The sequence below is a fragment of the Daktulosphaira vitifoliae genome, unplaced genomic scaffold (assembly GCF_025091365.1).
Source record: "Daktulosphaira vitifoliae isolate Bord-2020 unplaced genomic scaffold, ASM2509136v1 Scaffold_4, whole genome shotgun sequence".
Classification (NCBI taxonomy): Eukaryota; Metazoa; Arthropoda; class Insecta; order Hemiptera; family Phylloxeridae; genus Daktulosphaira; species Daktulosphaira vitifoliae.
Genome location: NW_026099575.1, coordinates 18,622,487 through 18,642,797, shown reverse-complemented (window position 1 = coordinate 18,642,797; position 20,311 = coordinate 18,622,487). Strand labels below are relative to the sequence as shown.

At 24.5% G+C, this 20,311-nt stretch overlaps 2 protein-coding genes across 5 annotated transcripts in view; one reads left to right on the top strand and one right to left on the bottom strand.

Moving 5' to 3' along the window:
- Positions 1–20,311, bottom strand: part of LOC126904869 (protein madd-4) — a 104,070-nt gene that overhangs the window by 74,548 nt on the left and 9,211 nt on the right. The gene's annotated exons all lie outside the window — the stretch shown is intronic.
- LOC126904977 (protein FAM186A-like) overlaps positions 15,184–20,311 on the top strand; it is a 7,866-nt gene continuing 2,738 nt past the window's right edge. The window contains exons 1-2 of the mRNA XM_050684381.1: positions 15,184–15,429; positions 18,601–20,309. Coding sequence (XP_050540338.1) covers positions 15,360–15,429; positions 18,601–20,309 — 1,779 coding nt within the window. The 5' untranslated portion in view covers positions 15,184–15,359. The remainder of the gene's footprint in view (positions 15,430–18,600; positions 20,310–20,311) is intronic.

Genomic DNA, 20,311 nt, shown 5'->3' with positions numbered 1-20,311 from the left:
CTACCTGTTGGTTCCATAAACTGGTATAATTTTGAATATTTTTCCACTATCTCTGCCATTAGAGCAATGTTAAAAAAACATGGATAAAAAATCATATTTGTAACAATCCCCAGAAGCGTTTTTATAGACATAGCAGCATTGTTTATAATAAATAATTGATTGATACGAATGCTTGTACGATAATAACATTTCAATAATGTGTTACGATCAACACGTCACACCTTTTCAGACAAACCTACCTTTGAAAGGTTAGACAGTTAAATGGGTAGTATTTAGTAGATAATGTGCTATCGATAAAACCATATATTTGTATATTATTGTTCTCTCACTTGCAACTTTTGAAATTTAAACATTTATATTTTACTTTAAGAATAAACAAATATTAAAAATAATAGTATTATAATACATTTTTTTTTATAAAAAGAAAAATTTCTTTGATGTTCGTAAAAATTAAATTTTGAAAATTTATTAAAAAAGAAAAGAAGTTTTTAAAAAAATTATTACAAATTTTGTTTTACTTCTTTAATTCGACAAAATATTACAAAACACACTAAAAAGTAGACTATTAACTTCTAAAACCCTCTTAATTTTATGTCAACAGATAATGTAATGAAATATTGAAATGTAAGAGCAATGACAAAATTTAGATTAATGCTTTATTAAAACGTCAAGTAGATTCCAAACTAAATGTTTTTTGACGTTGTATTGGTAAAATATAGAAAACTTTACAGTAACGAAAAATTAAAAGAATGAGTTCGAATGTAAACTGTGATTGAAAATGCAATCCGTTTATAAAAGTTAAGCTTGACAGAAAAAAACTAAAATTGGTGAAATGTATAGATTGAAATGTACCGATAAATTATTTCATACAAACGTTGTAAGGAAAAATAACTGTAAAATCTTAGCTATCGTTTCGTTCTTAAAAGTATTCCAACACATCAAAAAAGCGACTATTACAAAATAAAAATAAATTTATAGATACATAAATTTTCTTTGACAATTTTTTTCTAGTTAAGTGATATTAATACTTAGTCGACTTGTTTTTTAATTAAATTGTTTGATTGTTATTGTATTATTTTTTTTAAGCGATCAATTTAATTTGTAGTAATTAATACATTTAAAATTTAGTTTGAAAGTGTTCAAAATGTAGAATGAAAAAGTCGAATGCATCTAGGATGGAAACTTGGCCCAACTACCATAATTTTTACTTGTTAAATTATTTTTTGGTGTAATCATTTTTAAGTTAACCAGTGTCACTAGTATTCCCCTAGTCTATCTTTCTACCATTACTTTTGATGTTTTTTTTTTTCGTTAGTAATATTTATCACAGTAACGTAAACTCGAATCTTTTAAGTCTAAAATTATATAGTAATTGTCCTACGCGATTAAAACCAACATTTAATTTTACAACCTTTTAATATTTTTAGATTTCAAGTACTTTTGTAGCGCACTTTTCATTTTATTTTTAACGATAGTTATGACTATTCCTCTAGTGTCGGAACATAAAAGCAACTACTTCGGAGACACTATGGAGGCAATTTTATTGTACACACAGAAGCCCTCTTGACACACACTCAAAAATACCCAAAATCTTCAGTGTTTATGTATAACTTTATGTTTTCTGTGTCTTAACTGCAACCACGATATTTGGTGAGAGTGGGATAATTTCAGTATATTTCTCACTCGTGTTTTCATAAAACCACCTGCTATTGTATAATTATATATTTACACATATACTTAAAAACATAAAAACAAGTGTAACACATGGTACAATGATATTCGAAATTAAGAGTTTCTTCAATGATACCATGCATACCTTACTGGTGGGTGTAACGATGATAATATTCGATATAAAAACTGTAATTACACGCACTCTGACAACAAATAAAATTCATCTGTGTACATCTCAATCGTTTGTCTTTGGAAAAAAATTAAATGGTATTTTAAATTGGTCCAACACTTTATTACAGCTAATTTTTTATCGATCGTTTTCGTTTAACATCACAAATTTTCTTAATAGGTATTCTATACCCGAGGGGTCGATAATAAGGCGTTGGAAAACATTCAATATATTTTATGTATTATTATAATAATGGTCCACGTCATCTTATATGATGATATTTTATTAAAGCGGAGTGGTCCCGAAAAGATTACCATCTAAAAGCAAACTATAAAACAATTATAAAAACACTATAATTAAGCCAAGCTATGAATAATAATAATTACAAGCGATGCAAAATTATAATGTAGTTCGGTGAAAAACTGTCGTAAAACAACGTTCTTTACAGGCGTTGTTTTCGACGGCATTCGTGTAAAGAAGAAACTAACCGGCTTCCGAGTAAATTATTTTGTTTCCGATTGGTGACGCGTCCCACGCACAAATTATCACATTAAACAAGTTTTCTCTAGAGAAGTGTGTAAGCAATTACTCGCTTCATGTCGATAATAATAGTGACTAAAAATTAGAATAAATAATATTTTAGTGCTGGTTTTTTTCCGCGAAATGCAATTACTGAAGACAATGCTATGTGTCTGACGTTGCAGAGTATAAACAGATACGACACGATCCGTGAGAAAAATAGACCGAAGTACGACAATGAGCTATTTGTATTTATATTAGTAAATTAAGTAGTCGTATAAGAGCTGTACTGTAGCGCTCAATATTCAGACAATGCACAGATGAGTAAGAACAGCAGTCAGTGTACTAACGTTATCGCGAGTCATTTGGTCGGAATGATTTCAACCGATTTTATTTTTGCTTTGTGTACACCAAACGATTTAATTTTCTCGAATTTGAAAACGCACTAGGCGTGTTAAGAAACGATAAGCCTGGTAATTTTCACGTAGTAATTGGAACATTACACAACAACTCGTTTATTAGCTACGCAAAAATTATGAGTCACGATGCGTCGTTACCTTATAAAAATATAACACAATAATGATATCTATTAATTTTTCATAATATCACATAAAACAATGTCCCATGGATCACCTCACATAAAGGATTGGAAAATTTACAACAAAGTAGAAACTGGACATTTATGGGTCCTAAACCTTGAATTATTTTCGTATAGAATAGAGAGGAAGTACAAAAGATTCGGGTAAATAGTTGTAAATGTCGTGTCACTAACGGCCGTTGTAACACGATTGCTGGTATCCAGAATTATTTATTATATAATTTATCTTTTTATTATTGGCTAGTTTTTACAATTTTGGATACTGTTGATAATGACTAAATAGACCAAATAATTTGTAAATACAACAACCATTGATATTTAATAGCAAGCACAGGTTAATTTATTTTACAATAAAATCACAATAACCATTAAATTCATACTTGATTAAGTATTCTAAATGCCAATGTTGATAAATTTAATAGATTGATAATTTATTTATTTATTTTGTCTGTGAATTTATTTAAAAAATGAGCTATTAAACACAGTTGTTTTATAGCTAATATTAGAATTATAAATATTTTGATAATTCATGATCTAAAACGGATAGGTTAAGTTTAGAAGAAAAAATAATAAATACTGTTATCAAACATTTTTTTAATAAGCAATAATATTGCAATATTTTAAATTTTAAATTCTTCTTGTAGGGTTAATTTTATACTAATCAATAATAAGTCTAAAGTAAATTTTGTAAAAAATGATTTATTAATAACTTTTTCTAAGTATCCCAGTAAAGTGAACATTTAAACAAATTTCAAATTATTTCAACAAAATACATCTTATTTGAAAATTAAAAATTACTAAGCATTTTTTTAGTTTTTGTATCCATAAAAAACTTACTCATTTCTTCATTCTCATTAAAATAGTTGTTACTTAGGTATTATTTAAAATGTAAGACATTGAAAATAAAATTATGTCTATACTAAGAATTCTTCAATAAATCTTAATAATAGATACCTCCAAAACAGTTTTAGCTTAAATAACAGTTTTAACCAGACAAATTATAATTATTCACAATGCCCAGAATTATTTTTATAATAAAACATTTATAACTATAATTACATTCGATAAAATACACAAAGATTATTGAATATGTAAACCCAACAATTATTTGTAATAATTGTAATTATAATTACTGTTATTTCTAATAATGAAAATGTCTACAAAACTGTTAAATTTTTGAAAAATGATAATTTTTTATATTATTAATATAGTAACTTTAATAGTAGACCGACGTAGTTATCACAGTGTACATTCATTCTAAATTTACTAAGTTAATTAATAATATTTTTATTTCGAAATATGTATTATGATTATATTAAATTAATAACATATTTTATTATTCATATTTTTTGAACAATTTTTTTTGTATTTTTTGCTTTAACTTAGTTATTGATAAAAGGTTTTAAATATTTACAATGATAGGTTACTAGCCTTTCCCATAGTTTATCAATAATTGATATATAATTTTAAGGTTTTTTTAATATTGAAAAAAAAAATGTTAGTTAAAATTTAGTAAATGACCAATGATATCAGGCTCAGTAATTGATTTGATTTAATTAATCCAAAATTTGACGTTAAATTTCAAAATATAGCTTGAAATTACCATAATAATATATTTATAGTTAAAATTTGGATCTATAGTTTTTTATTTTGATTTTGTACTTATTTTTGAGGTATAATTAGTTGAGCATAATCGGTATAGAATCATATAGTTATAGTGACCATTAAAAACAACTTACGCTGTTAGATTGTAAATGAATAAAACTTACATGAACCAATAATGAAAGACTTTATTGCTACGAGACACATAAATCCCGTCATGTTTTCATGAGTTTCGAATAAAGTTGTGAACAAAAATATTTGATGAACCGTTACGAGGACAACATAATATTTTCTTAATTCATTTCTATAATGATTAACCGTATATGGCTCACATAAAACATTATTAAAATGTTGTAAGTGTTTAAAATTGTTTTTCTCTTTCTAGGAAAAACTCGTTCCGCATGTCAAACTACACATTTCGAGGAAACTATTTGTTTATGTGTACTGAAACCTTATCGCAGCATTAATTTTATCGACACTTTTACGATTTACATATTGTCAAGTTAGAATAATCGTATATAAAAAAAAAGTCCAAAACGTATCAAATACTTTATTGTTCTAGAAACAACGTAATGACTTTTTTTTATAACGTGACCCCTTTTTAGAGAAATATCTTCTCATCACTTGCCTTACGTTACGAAAATAGGTCATTCCTCTTTAATTCAACTCAACGAGCATAGTAAACTTTGAACGCTAAAATCAGTAAAATTTTAAAAAAAGTGTTTATTTTCACATCTGGTTAGTGAAAACATAAGAAATTCCGTGCTCTTTTGTGTTTTCTTTCCTAAACAATAAATTGGATTTTAGACTTGTAGGATATTTATGGAATTTAATATTGCTTTTTATGTTTATTATACTTATTTACCAACATATAATACTTCATGGAATTATTCAATTTAAGCTCGTTAGCATGGATATATGAAATTATATTATGGTTTGAAAGGTGTATATTTTTTTATAATTTTAAATTAATTTTTCTTATGAAGTATACAAGTATACTGGATTTAACGAGATTTAACTATCCAGACGATTTTTGTATTTATATTTTTATACTCAGTATATCCTGAATGCTTTTACTTTTTACTCCAATATTATGTTCGTTTGTTTAAATTGTTTATCATTAAGAAGGAAATTTATTTCTTAACATAAAAATAAAAAGTGTATCAAAACGATTTTAGGGTAAGAATAAGCAATCGCATTTTAAATGATCATTATATCAGTGTATACAATGTTGTTTGATGCAAACATTATCTTTTTAGAAAAATATTTTAGAGTATTTTTTCAAGTTCATAATTATTTATAAAACCACAAAAAAGTTTTATTTGTGTAGAAATGCAACAACAACTTTGAATTATGAACTTTTAAAGAACATTAGAAGTCTAGAATGACAGTTTTTGTTTTTTTTTGTGTATGCGTAGAAGAAAGAAGTAGTTGAATAATTGATTTGCTGTCAAATATAATGTGCCATCGGTTTGATAAAAATAAAATGATCGCAATGTGCTGCTGTATTAGAATTTCTAAGTTCTAAGAGTTATATAAACAAAAATAAAATTTAAATGGGTTTTATTTGTACTGATTCTTTAGCTGAGATTAGAATAAGGCTTTATATCGACAGTCAAATGCTCGAAAGAAGGAATAAAGAATATAAAATATTGTATTTATTTTAAACGATTGGCAATAAACAGGGATAGACGAAAAGACAGATACATGAGGCAACAATATCGGCTACCATGAACATGATATTTCTTTAAATGAAAAAAATGATCGGACAAGTGTGAGATACTGAAATAATAAAAAAAGCAACAACAAATAAAACTTGTTCCATTTACACAAAACAAAAATATTATACATTTTATATCTGACAAAATAAAATGGGAGTGAACATTAAAGATAAAAAAAAAATAAGGGTGGATTTGAACACATTTTTAGAGATTTTTGCAATCACTGTTAAATTAGTTTTATGACCAATTATAAGTTAAATTAATTAATGTGCATTTATAATATAAATTTTATGTATATGTTCCATATGAAATAATTTTTATTATAGTTGATATAAAAGAAACTTATACAATATCATATTTTTGTATATAAAATAAACATTAGTTATTGATGATTTTAAATTTATAGAAAACGTTTTAATTATTATTTGATTTACAAAACGTTTTAATATGTATACAAATTTTATTGACTTTTAATTATAAGAAAAATGGGTTTACAATAATATTGTAATACAATCGAAATTTTTGAAATCTCAGTTTCTATACATTCTATTTTACAAAGATCATGTTTTATCCAAGTATGAATTATAAAAATAATAGTTTTATAAATGATCAGAACAATAAAAATTATATTAGGTTAAATAAAAATATTGCATTTTAACATATTTTTTTATAAAATCATGATAATGTGCAATATTAGTAATTTTTTTATGGTCATGAAATATTTTAGGTTGAATTAGACATCTGCTTAAAAAATTTATTAATAATATCGTTTTGATTTTTAGTTTTTCGTGTTAATCATCATAATTTTCTTTAAAATTATATTTTTACTTAAAAATATTATATTTTAAACCGTGCATGTTTAAATATTTATTTGTTTCATCTATGGTGTCACATTTCAATTTATATTTTCCTTTATTATATTAATATTAATGTGTACTATACAGTGTGATTTTTTTAACATTAGTCACTCAATTTCTTTTAAAATAATATATTTGTGAATCTTTTTTTTGTCTTTTGTTCATTACATATGTATTCTCATTTATCTGTTATAAAATAATAGATTTTATTGATATTTCAAAAATTATTAAAAATTTGAAGTAACGACTTCAGGTGAGGAGTGAGTGTTGCTATTTTTATCACTATTCATTTCCCTACTTTACTCTTTCTCCCGCTATGGTATAAAATTAGAATAACTTTTGGAATACTATTCTAAAGGTTGTTGTCGAACAGTCATTTATTTAATTATATAATTGTATTTTTGATGAGCTAATTAAATAAGTAAGTTTCTATTTAAGAAAATAAAATGGACACCCCTTTAAGGTATAAGAGATGAATAAAAAAAATATTTCATAACAGAGAAATAGAGATAATGTATAATATATGTAACGAACAAAGACAACTAAAAAAATCACAAAAAAGTTATTATTTAAAAAAATTTAGTGGTTACCGTTAAAAGAATCACTCTGTAGATTCCGATGATTATTTAAGTTATATTCACTAGATGAGTTAACATATCCTGTCCGTTATGTATTTAAAAGAACCAATCACTAAGTATAGCATAAGTGAGTATAAGCATAGTATTAGTTTGGTTAACGAGATACGTAACCGCATGCATGCATCATAATATTTCAAAAAGAAAGCGCTATTTTAATGTGGTTGTTTGACCATCTGTTTGATGAACAAGTATGTATAAAAAAAATGATACTAAAATGTTTCAATTTGAAAAGGTCTTGACAACTTGAGCTGTTTTATTATGACTACACTCCTGCGCATTTGAGCGTAATATAATACATTCTTATACATATAAATATAAATATATTCATTACCCATTCTCTGACTACAACCTAGTGTAATAAAAAACACAATATTATACAGCAGTGACTGTGATAATCTACCGGTCCAAGTATCCGTAATAATTCACATTGGTAAAACGCATTGTGTAGATAAAAATCAAAGATACAGTAGAAAACATTACTAGCAATCCTGATCAAAAAATAAACGAACCGTTCATTGTGGATGTAAGTGGTCAAAAAATTATTCACCCCCGACCAAGTACATCTATGAAATAAAATCAAAAGTACTGTAATCTAATTTATAATTTAAGGGAAACCCTTTTACGATTTTTCTTGACAGAGGATTTGATACAGCATGTCGAATTCAATTCTGTAGCCACTGTGTTACCATACGGATTTGCTTAGATTGTTACCCTCAAAACCCTTTTAAACATAAATATTTGATTATTATTAAATATTTCATCTTAAGTTTTCATTAGTTTTTATTACTGTGTTTGTCTAATAAAATATTAAAATACATTGTGATACATTCCAAATACTATAACCATTAGTTTTGTTAACGGATTTTTTTTTATTATCGAAACATCAAAAATTAATATATATTTTTTCGTTATTCAAAAACAAAAACTGATTTATTTTTAAAATTTATTATCTTTTAAGAGAAAATTACGAAGAGATATGAGATCATCTTTTAAGATCATGAAATTAATTTATAAATATTTCAAAATAAAATCAAATTAACAATGAAGTGTATAACAAAATTTTCTCGAGACTTTCTTTTTAATCACAATGAGTATTCATTAAGTTTGACATGTATTCCAATTCATATTAAAGCCTACAAATTATTCTATAATTATATTATTCTACTGAGTATTATAAAGATTTTAAATAAAGTATTTAAGATTTCACTTTAAAGACTTCACATAGCCTTACACACATTTGAAATTGCAGGCATACTATAAAACATTTAAAACTTCAAATGAAAATTAATTTCACGAATCATATTAATTAAAATCATATTTTGAATCGAATTTAATAAAGTCACTCAAGACAAAGATTTAAAATGTTCTATTATATATACTTATTTTTAATGTACAAATTATATCACTAAATAGGTCTTTTAAGTATGATTTGTGATATGTGAATATGTAAACATGTACAGGATTTAGTTATATTTTGCCTCTGCTCACTTATACGTTGACACTGATAAAATTACATTTTCAAAATCGCATTGTATGTTTCACTATAAAAATGTACACATTTTTTGATTAGTAACTTAATCATTGTGATTATAACTTAAACGCCATTTATAATAATATTGCCGAGAAAAAATGTGACCGTATTTTTAGATATCAAAAAATGTGCGGTATCTTAAGCAAATTTAATAACATTATAGGATTTGTCATAACAACAATAAAAATTAACTTGTGGAATATAATCTGTATTCATTTGACTATAACTAAACTAAATAATAAGCTTTACCAATACAATAGAAATGTTATTTTTTTATTTAAAAATAATTTAATACAAAAATAAAAAATGTTGGATATGTAATGGTATTACTTAAATAATTATTAACATGCTATTACTTTACTGATAGTCATAATTTATTTCTAAAGTGGACCTTAATACGCATCTACAGTGACTGGAGTAATTATAATTTTACTCTACACGGTACAAACGTACGATTAAATCAGTTTTGTATTTTTATGTGTCTCTGAGAACTGTGGGATTATGATCATTGGTTATAGCGCAAAAGGCGGAGATAGACGCAGACGGTCGCGCTCTTTGAAAACTAATTTATTAGGCTAATCTAAAAATTATCGTAAATCGTATCAATGTAATTTTCAAAAGTCCAGATTTTGTACGAACACTCTCCTTGTATATTATCACAGTAGAAACTCAAATCCCTCGAGTGCGCTTTGTGATTATAATATTAACTACCATAAAGTGGCGTTCAAGTCGATTCCAGAAATTTATTGAATACTGCAAAATTTATTCTTGAACATTTACTTTTCAGTAAACTATTATAACAAAAGCATTTCATTATTTTGGTGGACTATTCTTTTATAACTCAAAAATATCACATGAGAGATTTGATCTTATATTTAATATACATGAACATGAATTACTTTTGAACATTTTGAGTTGCACAAATGTAAGACTTATTTTGTCGTATCATTTAAAATAAAAATCGTATCACAAAAAATATGATAAATTGTCATGGTAAAAATCGTAAATAACATTTTTTTAGTTTTCTTTAAAACTATTAATAAATATATATATATATATATATATATATAGTTATTCATATTTTAGTTACAACGCTAATATTAATGTATTTGTTTAATAACATAATTGTTTAATAGTTGAGCTGATATTTTATATTTACTGGTTAATTTTTTATTTTATTCCATTTTCAAAGAGAAAATAGCATTAAGTGAGCATAATGACTAGTTACTTAGTAATTTATAAAAAATTTAAAACAAATTCGACTTGAGTAAATACTTAATAGCTTTATGTATTCAATTTTTTCGTGTTTACTGTTAAAAAAATTATAGTGATTCATCCCTAAATTCATTAAAACATTAATTCATTTAATTATATGTGCGGTGAAGAAATAAAAGAAAAAATTATCTAAAAATACTTGGTCGTTTATATTGATACAGCGTGTTAGATTGGCTACATTAATTAAATATTTTGACGGTTTTCGAGTGGCGTAAAATTTTAGTCATTCAATTAATTTTGAAGTCACCTATTTTTACTTTGGTAAACAATTTTAAAATGTAATTTTTGAAATGTTCTCTACATAATGCACGTTATTATAAAATTTTTATAATTTAAAAAGTGACGTTTATAAATTTGTTTAAATAAAATATAAATTATTAATCCAACTTATTTAATACCTTAAAGATCATTTAAAAATATTTTTTAAATAACATAGTTTTCAGTAGATATTTTGAGAGGCAATTTAGATGTTTACGTCAATAACAGGTATTTATAAAGTGTTGATTTTTTTTAAGTTTGTGCAGACATAAATTACGTAAAAACAAAATTTGGTCATTATAACGTATTTGAAGTACTTAATTTTTGCGTATTGCACGTACATGATTAATTGTAATTATTGTTACTTTATTTAAACTGTTTACTTATATCAAAACGAAATATAACAATTTGTAATTAAAATATTAACCGATAAAAACGCGTAAAGGTTGATGCACTTGTTTCATTATCAAAGTGTCCTACGAGATTATTACATCTCTTATAACTTTTAACTCAATTATAATTTTGTTGAATTTCTTTTTTTTAATAATTATTACTTTCGTAGACTACATAAAAAGCATTTATTTATCACTAATAAAAATAAAAAAATATGTATTATTTTATAATATCTGGATATACGGAACTGATGAATTATAAATTTAACGCATCATTGCATATTTTCCAAGTAGATACGATTACAAATCTTATACAAAAAAAAAACTAGACTACGGAAGGAAGGTAACATGTTTTTTTAACATAATGAAATTATGGCAGAACATTATTTATTTATACAATAAATATGATTCAATGCTGTTTATAGCATTCAACATCAATCACCCATCAGTCCATAATGATTACATGCACACAAAAATATGATGTATACATTTTATACAAATGTGTGTACACATAATGATGCACTTGATTTACGGTTAAATGAGGGTGGTCCCAAAAAAATAAAAGGTCTTTATGATTTTTATAACATTTATTATAGTTGTGGTCCAGGAGCGTGCGTTTGTGTGAAGTGTAACATAGTGTTGTAGTAAAATAGATCTCTCTCTCGTATTCGGTTAGTGGTAACATGTGTGGCCAACGGCGGCACATTTTTTATTGCGCGTGGCCACAAGAATAATATTAATATTATGCAGACAGTATTTATAATTACACAATGTACACGGGTGTGTTGTAATGACAGAAGTACATTAAGTACTCTATTCGTTTTGATTTTCATTGTCACGCGTCAGCATCGAACGGTCATGGCCACTGGGAACGCAAATAAATCCTAATCAAAAAAACAAATCTAACAATATCAACTGAGTGAAATCTTTGCGTAGGTTGATAATATTATAATATCACTTTTGTGTAGTATTAGGCGGTATCGTAACTCAAAAATTAATAAAAATAAAAAAAGAATTAGGCTGAGGGTTAGAGTAAGAGTAAGAGTTAGTGTGAGAGTTACTTTTGATCGGGGTGTGATTCGAGGGTTATAAAATAACAATATAAACATTCTTATGGATTTAAAAATCTTACCTGATAATATTTATTCAGTTGTTAAAATAACTTCAGTGGTAATATTAATAAAATGGTAAATAAAGTAACAAAAATTCAAGTTTTAGTTCACAAATTAAGCACGAAAGAACTTCGCCAGTGATGATCGCAATATTCACGTAACGGTATCTAAAGCACGAAATGAACAGGCCAGAATAAAGGTTTGCTCTACCTTTTTATAATACTTTTTACCTCCAAAAATTATCATTGTCTAATTATTACAGCATAACTGTTTATTTATACATAAGCATAAAATACAGAGATTATTACAAATGAATAGAATATATAAATCGTTTTGATATTTTATAGTAACATCAACATATTTTTTGAACACATAAGATTAGTTTAGTTACATTTTTTTGTAGTAATTAGTTATAATATTCTATTTATTTCAACATGTAAATTGTTTAATTTTGGTGAAAAAAAAAACAAAAAAAATGTAAACAGAATGTGGTCGTAAAAACGATTTTTTACAGATTAGTACTATTTTAAAGACAAAATTGATAATATTCAATATACTAATCTTTTGATTTTCATCGTTACCTTGCAGTATGCAAAATAATTAAAAAATAATTCAGTTATAAACTTTTCAACAGTTCTCTCTATAATGCTAAATTAAGTAAAAAAAGGGATCACTTATTTATAAATAAAAAATTGTTTATTAAAATAAATTACAGGTTAAATATAATGTAGATAAAATTTTCAAGATTTATTTATCTAACCATCAATGATCTCAATACTCACTATTTACTATTAGTGTATTTTATTATTTCAATAAAACATATTATTTGTGCACATTAAAATAAATATCAGCAAATAATTGGCTGACTTTAGTATCATTAAATATTAATGGTACTATAAAAAAAGTAAGAATCTTTAGAAAATTAATAATGTAGCTAAATAAAGCTGTATAATTTTATGCGATTCGAAAATTGGGGTGTTATAATAAATACATTAACTTTTTATTTACCGAAAAATTGATTTACTTTAATAATACCTATTAATAAATATTAAAAATTCATATCAATCATTTGGATGTACAAATAAATTTTATGTCTTCTTATTTTTAGCCGTGTACAGTTGTATATTTAATAATATTATTACATTCTACTGATATTCTCAATGACAATTCATTGATAATTATTTAAAATACACACAGTTATGTGGTTAGTTGTAAGTATAATCCTTCATGAATTTCAGTAAATAAAATTATAATTGATAAACGGGTACAGTTATCATGCGAAATGCCTTAAAGAATTTTAATACATAAAACCAAATCAAAATAATTTGTAATTATTATTAATTGCTTTAATTAATAATTATTATGTTTTTAATTAAATAAAAATGTTATATTATATTAATTGCAAATTTAGTTTTTAATAGATTAACTTAAAAAAAAATTTTACATCGTTTAATTTTTAAAAAATTAACTCTAGATTTATCTGATTTATATAAATTTGTTATTTTAATACTTGTCTACAAAGAAGAATAAAAAAACTTATTAGTATGTAGTATTTTCAGTTGTTACTAGGATTTGAAATTAAAATTAATGTTTTAATTAATGTTAAAAAGTAGCATAACATAATTTCATTAGTATAAAGAACAAGCACAGCATATTGTGATAATATTTGTTTATGCCATTTTCTTCGAACATAATATAAATAATTAAACTTTGATTAATAAAATAATACTTTCAACGTTATTGATTAATATTTCTTAATTTGTTAAACTTCTTAAGATGATACAAAAGTTATTACAAGTCAAACCAAAGTTTTATAACAAAAAATAAATATTTATAAAATGTGCTTACTACTAATTTATTGAATATTTCAATGAAACTCTGAAAATTAGTTCTAGGAATATTTATTTAATCATAGCAAAGTTTTATTATAGCAAAAACATATCATCAAAAAGTTTAAACTTTACTATGTTTTTCTCTCAAATCTTTGTGTCAGATCCAAATATTTATGATAGAAAATATTAAAAGAGAGAAAAACTGAAAAAAGTTTATTGTAAAACATAAATACAACTAGGAAGAATCACGAATTACTAGTAACTTCTATTAATCTACAAATATTTACACTTGTTTAAATTACGAAATTACATAACAGTATTTTATAGAAACTTATCTGGATTCTTAAATAAAAACAGTCTGAGTGGATTAGTGTTGGCGTTCACAAATAAATTAAACAATCGTTGAATTATAGTTCAAAAATGGATATATAAAAGTTCGACCAACTAATTGAATTTGACATAAATCTAATTAATTTGATATCACGCAAATAACTTATGTTCAATAGACAAATATAATATTGATTACGAATGCAATAAAAGACGTAATAGGTGTAGCTATACAAAAATTCAATCACATATATCATATTACAATAACAATAAAAAAAACTGTAGATTTTAAACTGATTAAAAATTAAAATTTTTAATAGTTGTCATAAGGATGGATACATAAATTTGAGTTGAAGTCATTTAATTGAATCAATTTAGTAGTTTAACATTTAATATAAGTTATTTAGCGTACCACGTGTGCCAAAAAAATAGTAAGAGTAATTTATACATTCAGTACCATTGATAGATCAACAGTGCGATGTAAAGTAAAAATCAAAAATATTGAATAGCATAATTTCGTATATTAAATGATTTACGCTATCCCATAATTACGAACAATGTAGAACGTGACCGATAGGTGTTAGTTTGTCCGAGTAATTTGGTTAATTAATCTGAGATTATAGTTTTTAGAAAAAACACGTCTAACAATTTTCAACCGTTCTAGTCATTCCTCAGAATTTTCAATGTTGTCATTTGTGCGTAATACACATGAGCATACATGTTTTGTAAGGTTAGATAAGACTTACTATAGTATCTTTAGCAAGTTCAAAAAAAAATTTACTCTTGCTGTCGCGACCCTAATAATCAGTGTCAGTTCAAAATTAGTGCCGTGACCATCAACTCATTCAACATTAAGCATGCGACTTACAAAAGTATTTCTTTTCTTACTATCAATATGTCGTATAACATTTACTTTTCCTATTCAAAGTAAGTAAATCATGATAACAGTATAGACCTTCTAGGATAATTAAACAATTTTAACAAGTATTTTAATTATTATGGTGTAAATTTAACATCAAGTACATTAGTATCATATACTTTTTTATAAGATTTTAAATCTTAATAATTAAAATTATTCGAACACATAAACGATTTCTCAAAAAATAAACAACAACAAAAAAAGTATTAAAAAAATGTCAGTAGGTTAAAAGATAGTGTACAATTATTAATTTACATATTAAAATTATTAAAATTTGATTATTATAGAACTTTGAAAAATGGAATTTATAAATTTATCATATAGATCCTGATGATTGCGCTTAGAATTTTATTAAATTTCATTCATTTTTATATAAACTAACTATTAAATTTGGCTTTAAGTATTACAGTGATTTATTTACGATAATTTAGTAAAAACTATCAATTCTAAAATAGTATATTTTCTATATCTAGATAGTCTATTCCAGACGGAATTGATATTAAAAAAAATAACAAACACATTATGCAATTTTATTATACATTTATTCAAAATTATAATACACAAGTCGGAGCTATGATAACGGATTTTTAGCAATTTTCTATGCGTCTAGTTAGTTAACCAAAATTGTTATTTATACAGAATATATTAGAAAATGTTAAAAGAAAATAAAAATATGTTACAATCACTTTTAAAAGTTTAATAAAAGTTAAAATTAGACATTATTAAGTTTGTCTTTATAAAAAAAATTGAATATATCTAAAGTTATTTAACAATAATTGTTATTTAATTTAAAATTATTTTAAATTTGGTTGATTTAATTGTATTTATCATAGACCTTATTATAAAACTAGTTTTATACAATGTGAATTATTAAAAATAATACACCCCATTTTTTAGTTAAATAACAATTTATACATAAATATGTACAGGTAACACAAAATATTTGCTGGATCAAAAGTTATTGATGATGATTGAACAACTGTCTAGTGTTTATATTTTCCTATTTCTAGAAGTACAAACTAGTAACCTAAATGTATGTTCATACTGTTATTTTACTTTAAATTTATATTAAATTATTTAATTCTACTGTAATTCTACGAAATTCATTACCCTCCAAAAAATACAATACAATAACTGCACATTTTAGCAATTGAATTTCCAGATCTACTTATATGGCCGTGTGGAAATGTAGGAAAAAACATTTTTTCAAATTTTCAATATAATATTTTACTATTCGTTAAATCTTCAATCATGAAAAAAGTTGCTTGAAATATTTCAAATCATCCCCTATTTATAAGAGTAGTTTTAGGCGTAACATTGAAAAAAATTTGATTTAATGATAAAATTGAGTAATGTATTCGTAATAAATCACATTGTACATATTATATTGATAATTGTACTTAAAGTATAAATATCTAGACTATAAGATATAATATACATTTTTATTATCAACGTTTTATAATAAATTTAACAATTACATTTTTTAACATTATCGTCTTAAAGCACTCTTCAGCTTTATGTAAGACTGTTGAACGCATTTTAAAAATAGGCTGGACTAGTTTATAGAAGAATAATTTATTTCATCTAGTCTTTATGGCTTTCAAATAGGTATTAGATATTTGGAATGTCTTTTCTCATTTATTTATATATTCTACAGGTCCTTTCATGAAAAAATCGTTTTGTTCCGTAAAAAAAAAAGACATTTAAGGAGTAATTGTGTCACAAAACACATTACTACAAATATTTCCTACGTATATAATTTTTATAAACTTCCATTTTTTTTATCAATATAGCATGACTGTTTTTACATTGACTACTAGATTTCTTTTTAAAGAATTATAATGTTGCATGTTTTTTGTTATATCGTATAGTATTTATTTCTCGATTTAATGTAGTTAATTGTTTTTTATATCCATCCCTTATCTCTTGTAGGAGTATTAACTTTATTTTATTTTATTAAATGATTATATATGAGAAAATAACTAGTCGATAATAACTTTTGAACCATTGGTTAGTTCAAGAGTTTTAAATAATATTATACCTGAGTTGGAATAGTAGCGCGACGAAGAAATTTTCAATGATAAAAATAACATAATACATGCCTCACTCCCAGTAATTGTATTAAAAGTTACTAGCTTTATATGATTAGTTGTATAGTCGTCTATAACATAAACTAGATAAATGTATATCATATCATTTAAAAAATGGTAATTTTATAAGCAATAAAGGATGAACCTAAAAAACACTTAGTTATTTACAATTCAATAAGTAAATAATAAAAGTAAAATAAAGGTGTATATAGTCATTTTTATAATCTTTTTAAAATTATCGTTATCCGTAACACAATTTAAAAGGTCAAAGATAATTTATGACAATCATTACTGATTATTTTTAACTTAATTTATATCATGTAATTTTCAAAAAATTGAATTTTGATTATATTTCGACCAAACAGCAGTTACCTTCATCATTAACTTACAGAATAATAAGATTTTTAAATTATGATAAGGATTATACAAAATGACTCTTTTAACACTAGTCATTTAATTTCTCTTAAAATAATTACTTTTCTTTAACTCTTTTAAATTTAACTACCTTATAAAATAAAAAATGTCTTATTAAGAAAATGAGTGGTCGATAGCAAGGATGTCGCTATTTTAATCATTAGCCGAGGAATTCCTCGGCTGCTCTTCTCCACCTCCTAGGAGCAAAATTATGAATAGCTTCCAAAGAACTAGTTTAAAAGATTTATCAAACAGGCACTTTTTTCAATAGGTAATTTTCTACTTTTTAAGCTAGTTAAATATGTATAATCCCATAAAGTTGACACCTCTATAATTGATATGGGATAAACATAAAAAATAGTGTAAAATAACAAATAAATATAAAAACATATGCAACTAACAAAAGCTAAAAAAAAAATTATTATTTTAAAATAAATTAAGTGACCAGTGTTAAAATAATCTCTTTATATAACTTAATAATATATACGATCACGATTTTAGTAAATCAAATAAAAATATAACCATATTATTAACTCAGATAATATTTAATTCCCTACAAATTTCTACACGCAAAAAAAAAATAAAAAAATTTCTAAAATATTATATATTGTAAAGATATAATAATCAAACATAATAATAATAATAATTGGAATACTAAAAAGATATTTTTTGCAGGCGAGGACTCATCAGCAATTCAATTCCCAGGGGTTAAAGACGATCAAGGATCAGACGACTTACCTAATAAAAATCAAGATGAACCCACGAAAGAAGTTGAATATACAAAAGATAAATCATTTGAAAATCAAGACAAACTATTTGTAGAAAATAAATTTAAATTTAGTGATGATGTTGGAAATTCTACGTTTCCAAAAGTTAGTAAGAATATAAATATCAATAAACAAATTGAAATTAATGAAGATATTGATAAACCATTGTTACCAGAAACAAATAAGTACATAGAAAACAATAAAACTATTGAAGCCAATGAAGATGTTAATGTTCCATTAGAACCAGAAGTAAATAAGGAAACAGAAATAAGTAAAAGAATTGATGTTAATAAAGATATTGATTCGCCATTTGAACAAGAAGTAAATAAAGACATGAATATTAATAAAGAGTTTAGTGTTCCTTTAAAACCAAAAGTAAATAAGAATATTAATATTAAAAAAGACATTAGTGAGTTATTGGGGACTGATGTACACAGGAACATCGAATCCAATAAAGATATTAGTGTTCCTTCATTACCAGAAATCGATAAGAATATAGAAATTAGTAAAAAAGTCGAAATCAATAAAGATATTGATGTTCCATTAAACCAAGAAGTAAATAAAGACATGAATATTAATAAAGAATTTAGTGTGCCTCTAGAACCAAAACTAAATAAAGACATGAAAATTAATAAAGAGTTTAGTGTTCCTTTAAAACCAAAAGTAAATAAGAATATTAATATTAAAAAAGACATTAGTGAGTTATTGGGGACTGATGTACACAGGAACATCGAATCCAATAAAGATATTAGTGTTCCTTCATTACCAGAAATCGATAAGAATATAGAAATTAGTAAAAAAGTCGAAATCAATAAAGATATTGCTGTGCCATTAAACCAAGAAGTAAATAAAGACATGAATATTAATAAAGAATTTAGTGTGCCTCTAGAACCAAAACTAAATAAAGACATGAAAATTAATAAAGAGTTTAGTGTTCCTTTAAAACCAAAAGTAAATAAGAATATTAATATTAAAAAAGACATTAGTGAGTTATTGGGGACTGATGTACACACGAAAATCGAATCCAATAAAGATATTAGTGTTCCTTCATTACCAGAAATCGATAAGAATATAGAAATTAGTAAAAAAGTCGAAATCAATAAAGATATTGCTGTGCCATTAAACCAAGAAGTAAATAAAGACATGAATATTAATAAAGAATTTAGTGTGCCTCTAGAACCAAAAGTAAATAAAGACATGAAAATTAATAAAGAGTTTAGTGTTCCTTTAAAACCAAAAGTAAATAAGAATATTAATATTAAAAAAGACATTAGTGAGTTATTGGGGACTGATGTACACACGAAAATCGAATCCAATAAAGATATTAGTGTTCCTTCATTACCAGAAATCGATAAGAATATAGAAATTAGTAAAAAAGTCGAAATCAATAAAGATATTGATGTCCCTTCATTACCAGAAATCGATAAGAATATAGAAATTAGTAAAAAAGTCGAAATCAATAAAGATATTGATGTTCCATTGTTACCAGAAATCGATAAGAATCTTGAAATTAGTAAAAAAATCGAAATCAATAAAGATATTGATGTTCCTTCATTACCAGAAATCGATAAGAATATAGAAATTAGTAAAAAAGTCGAAATCAATAAAGATATTGATGT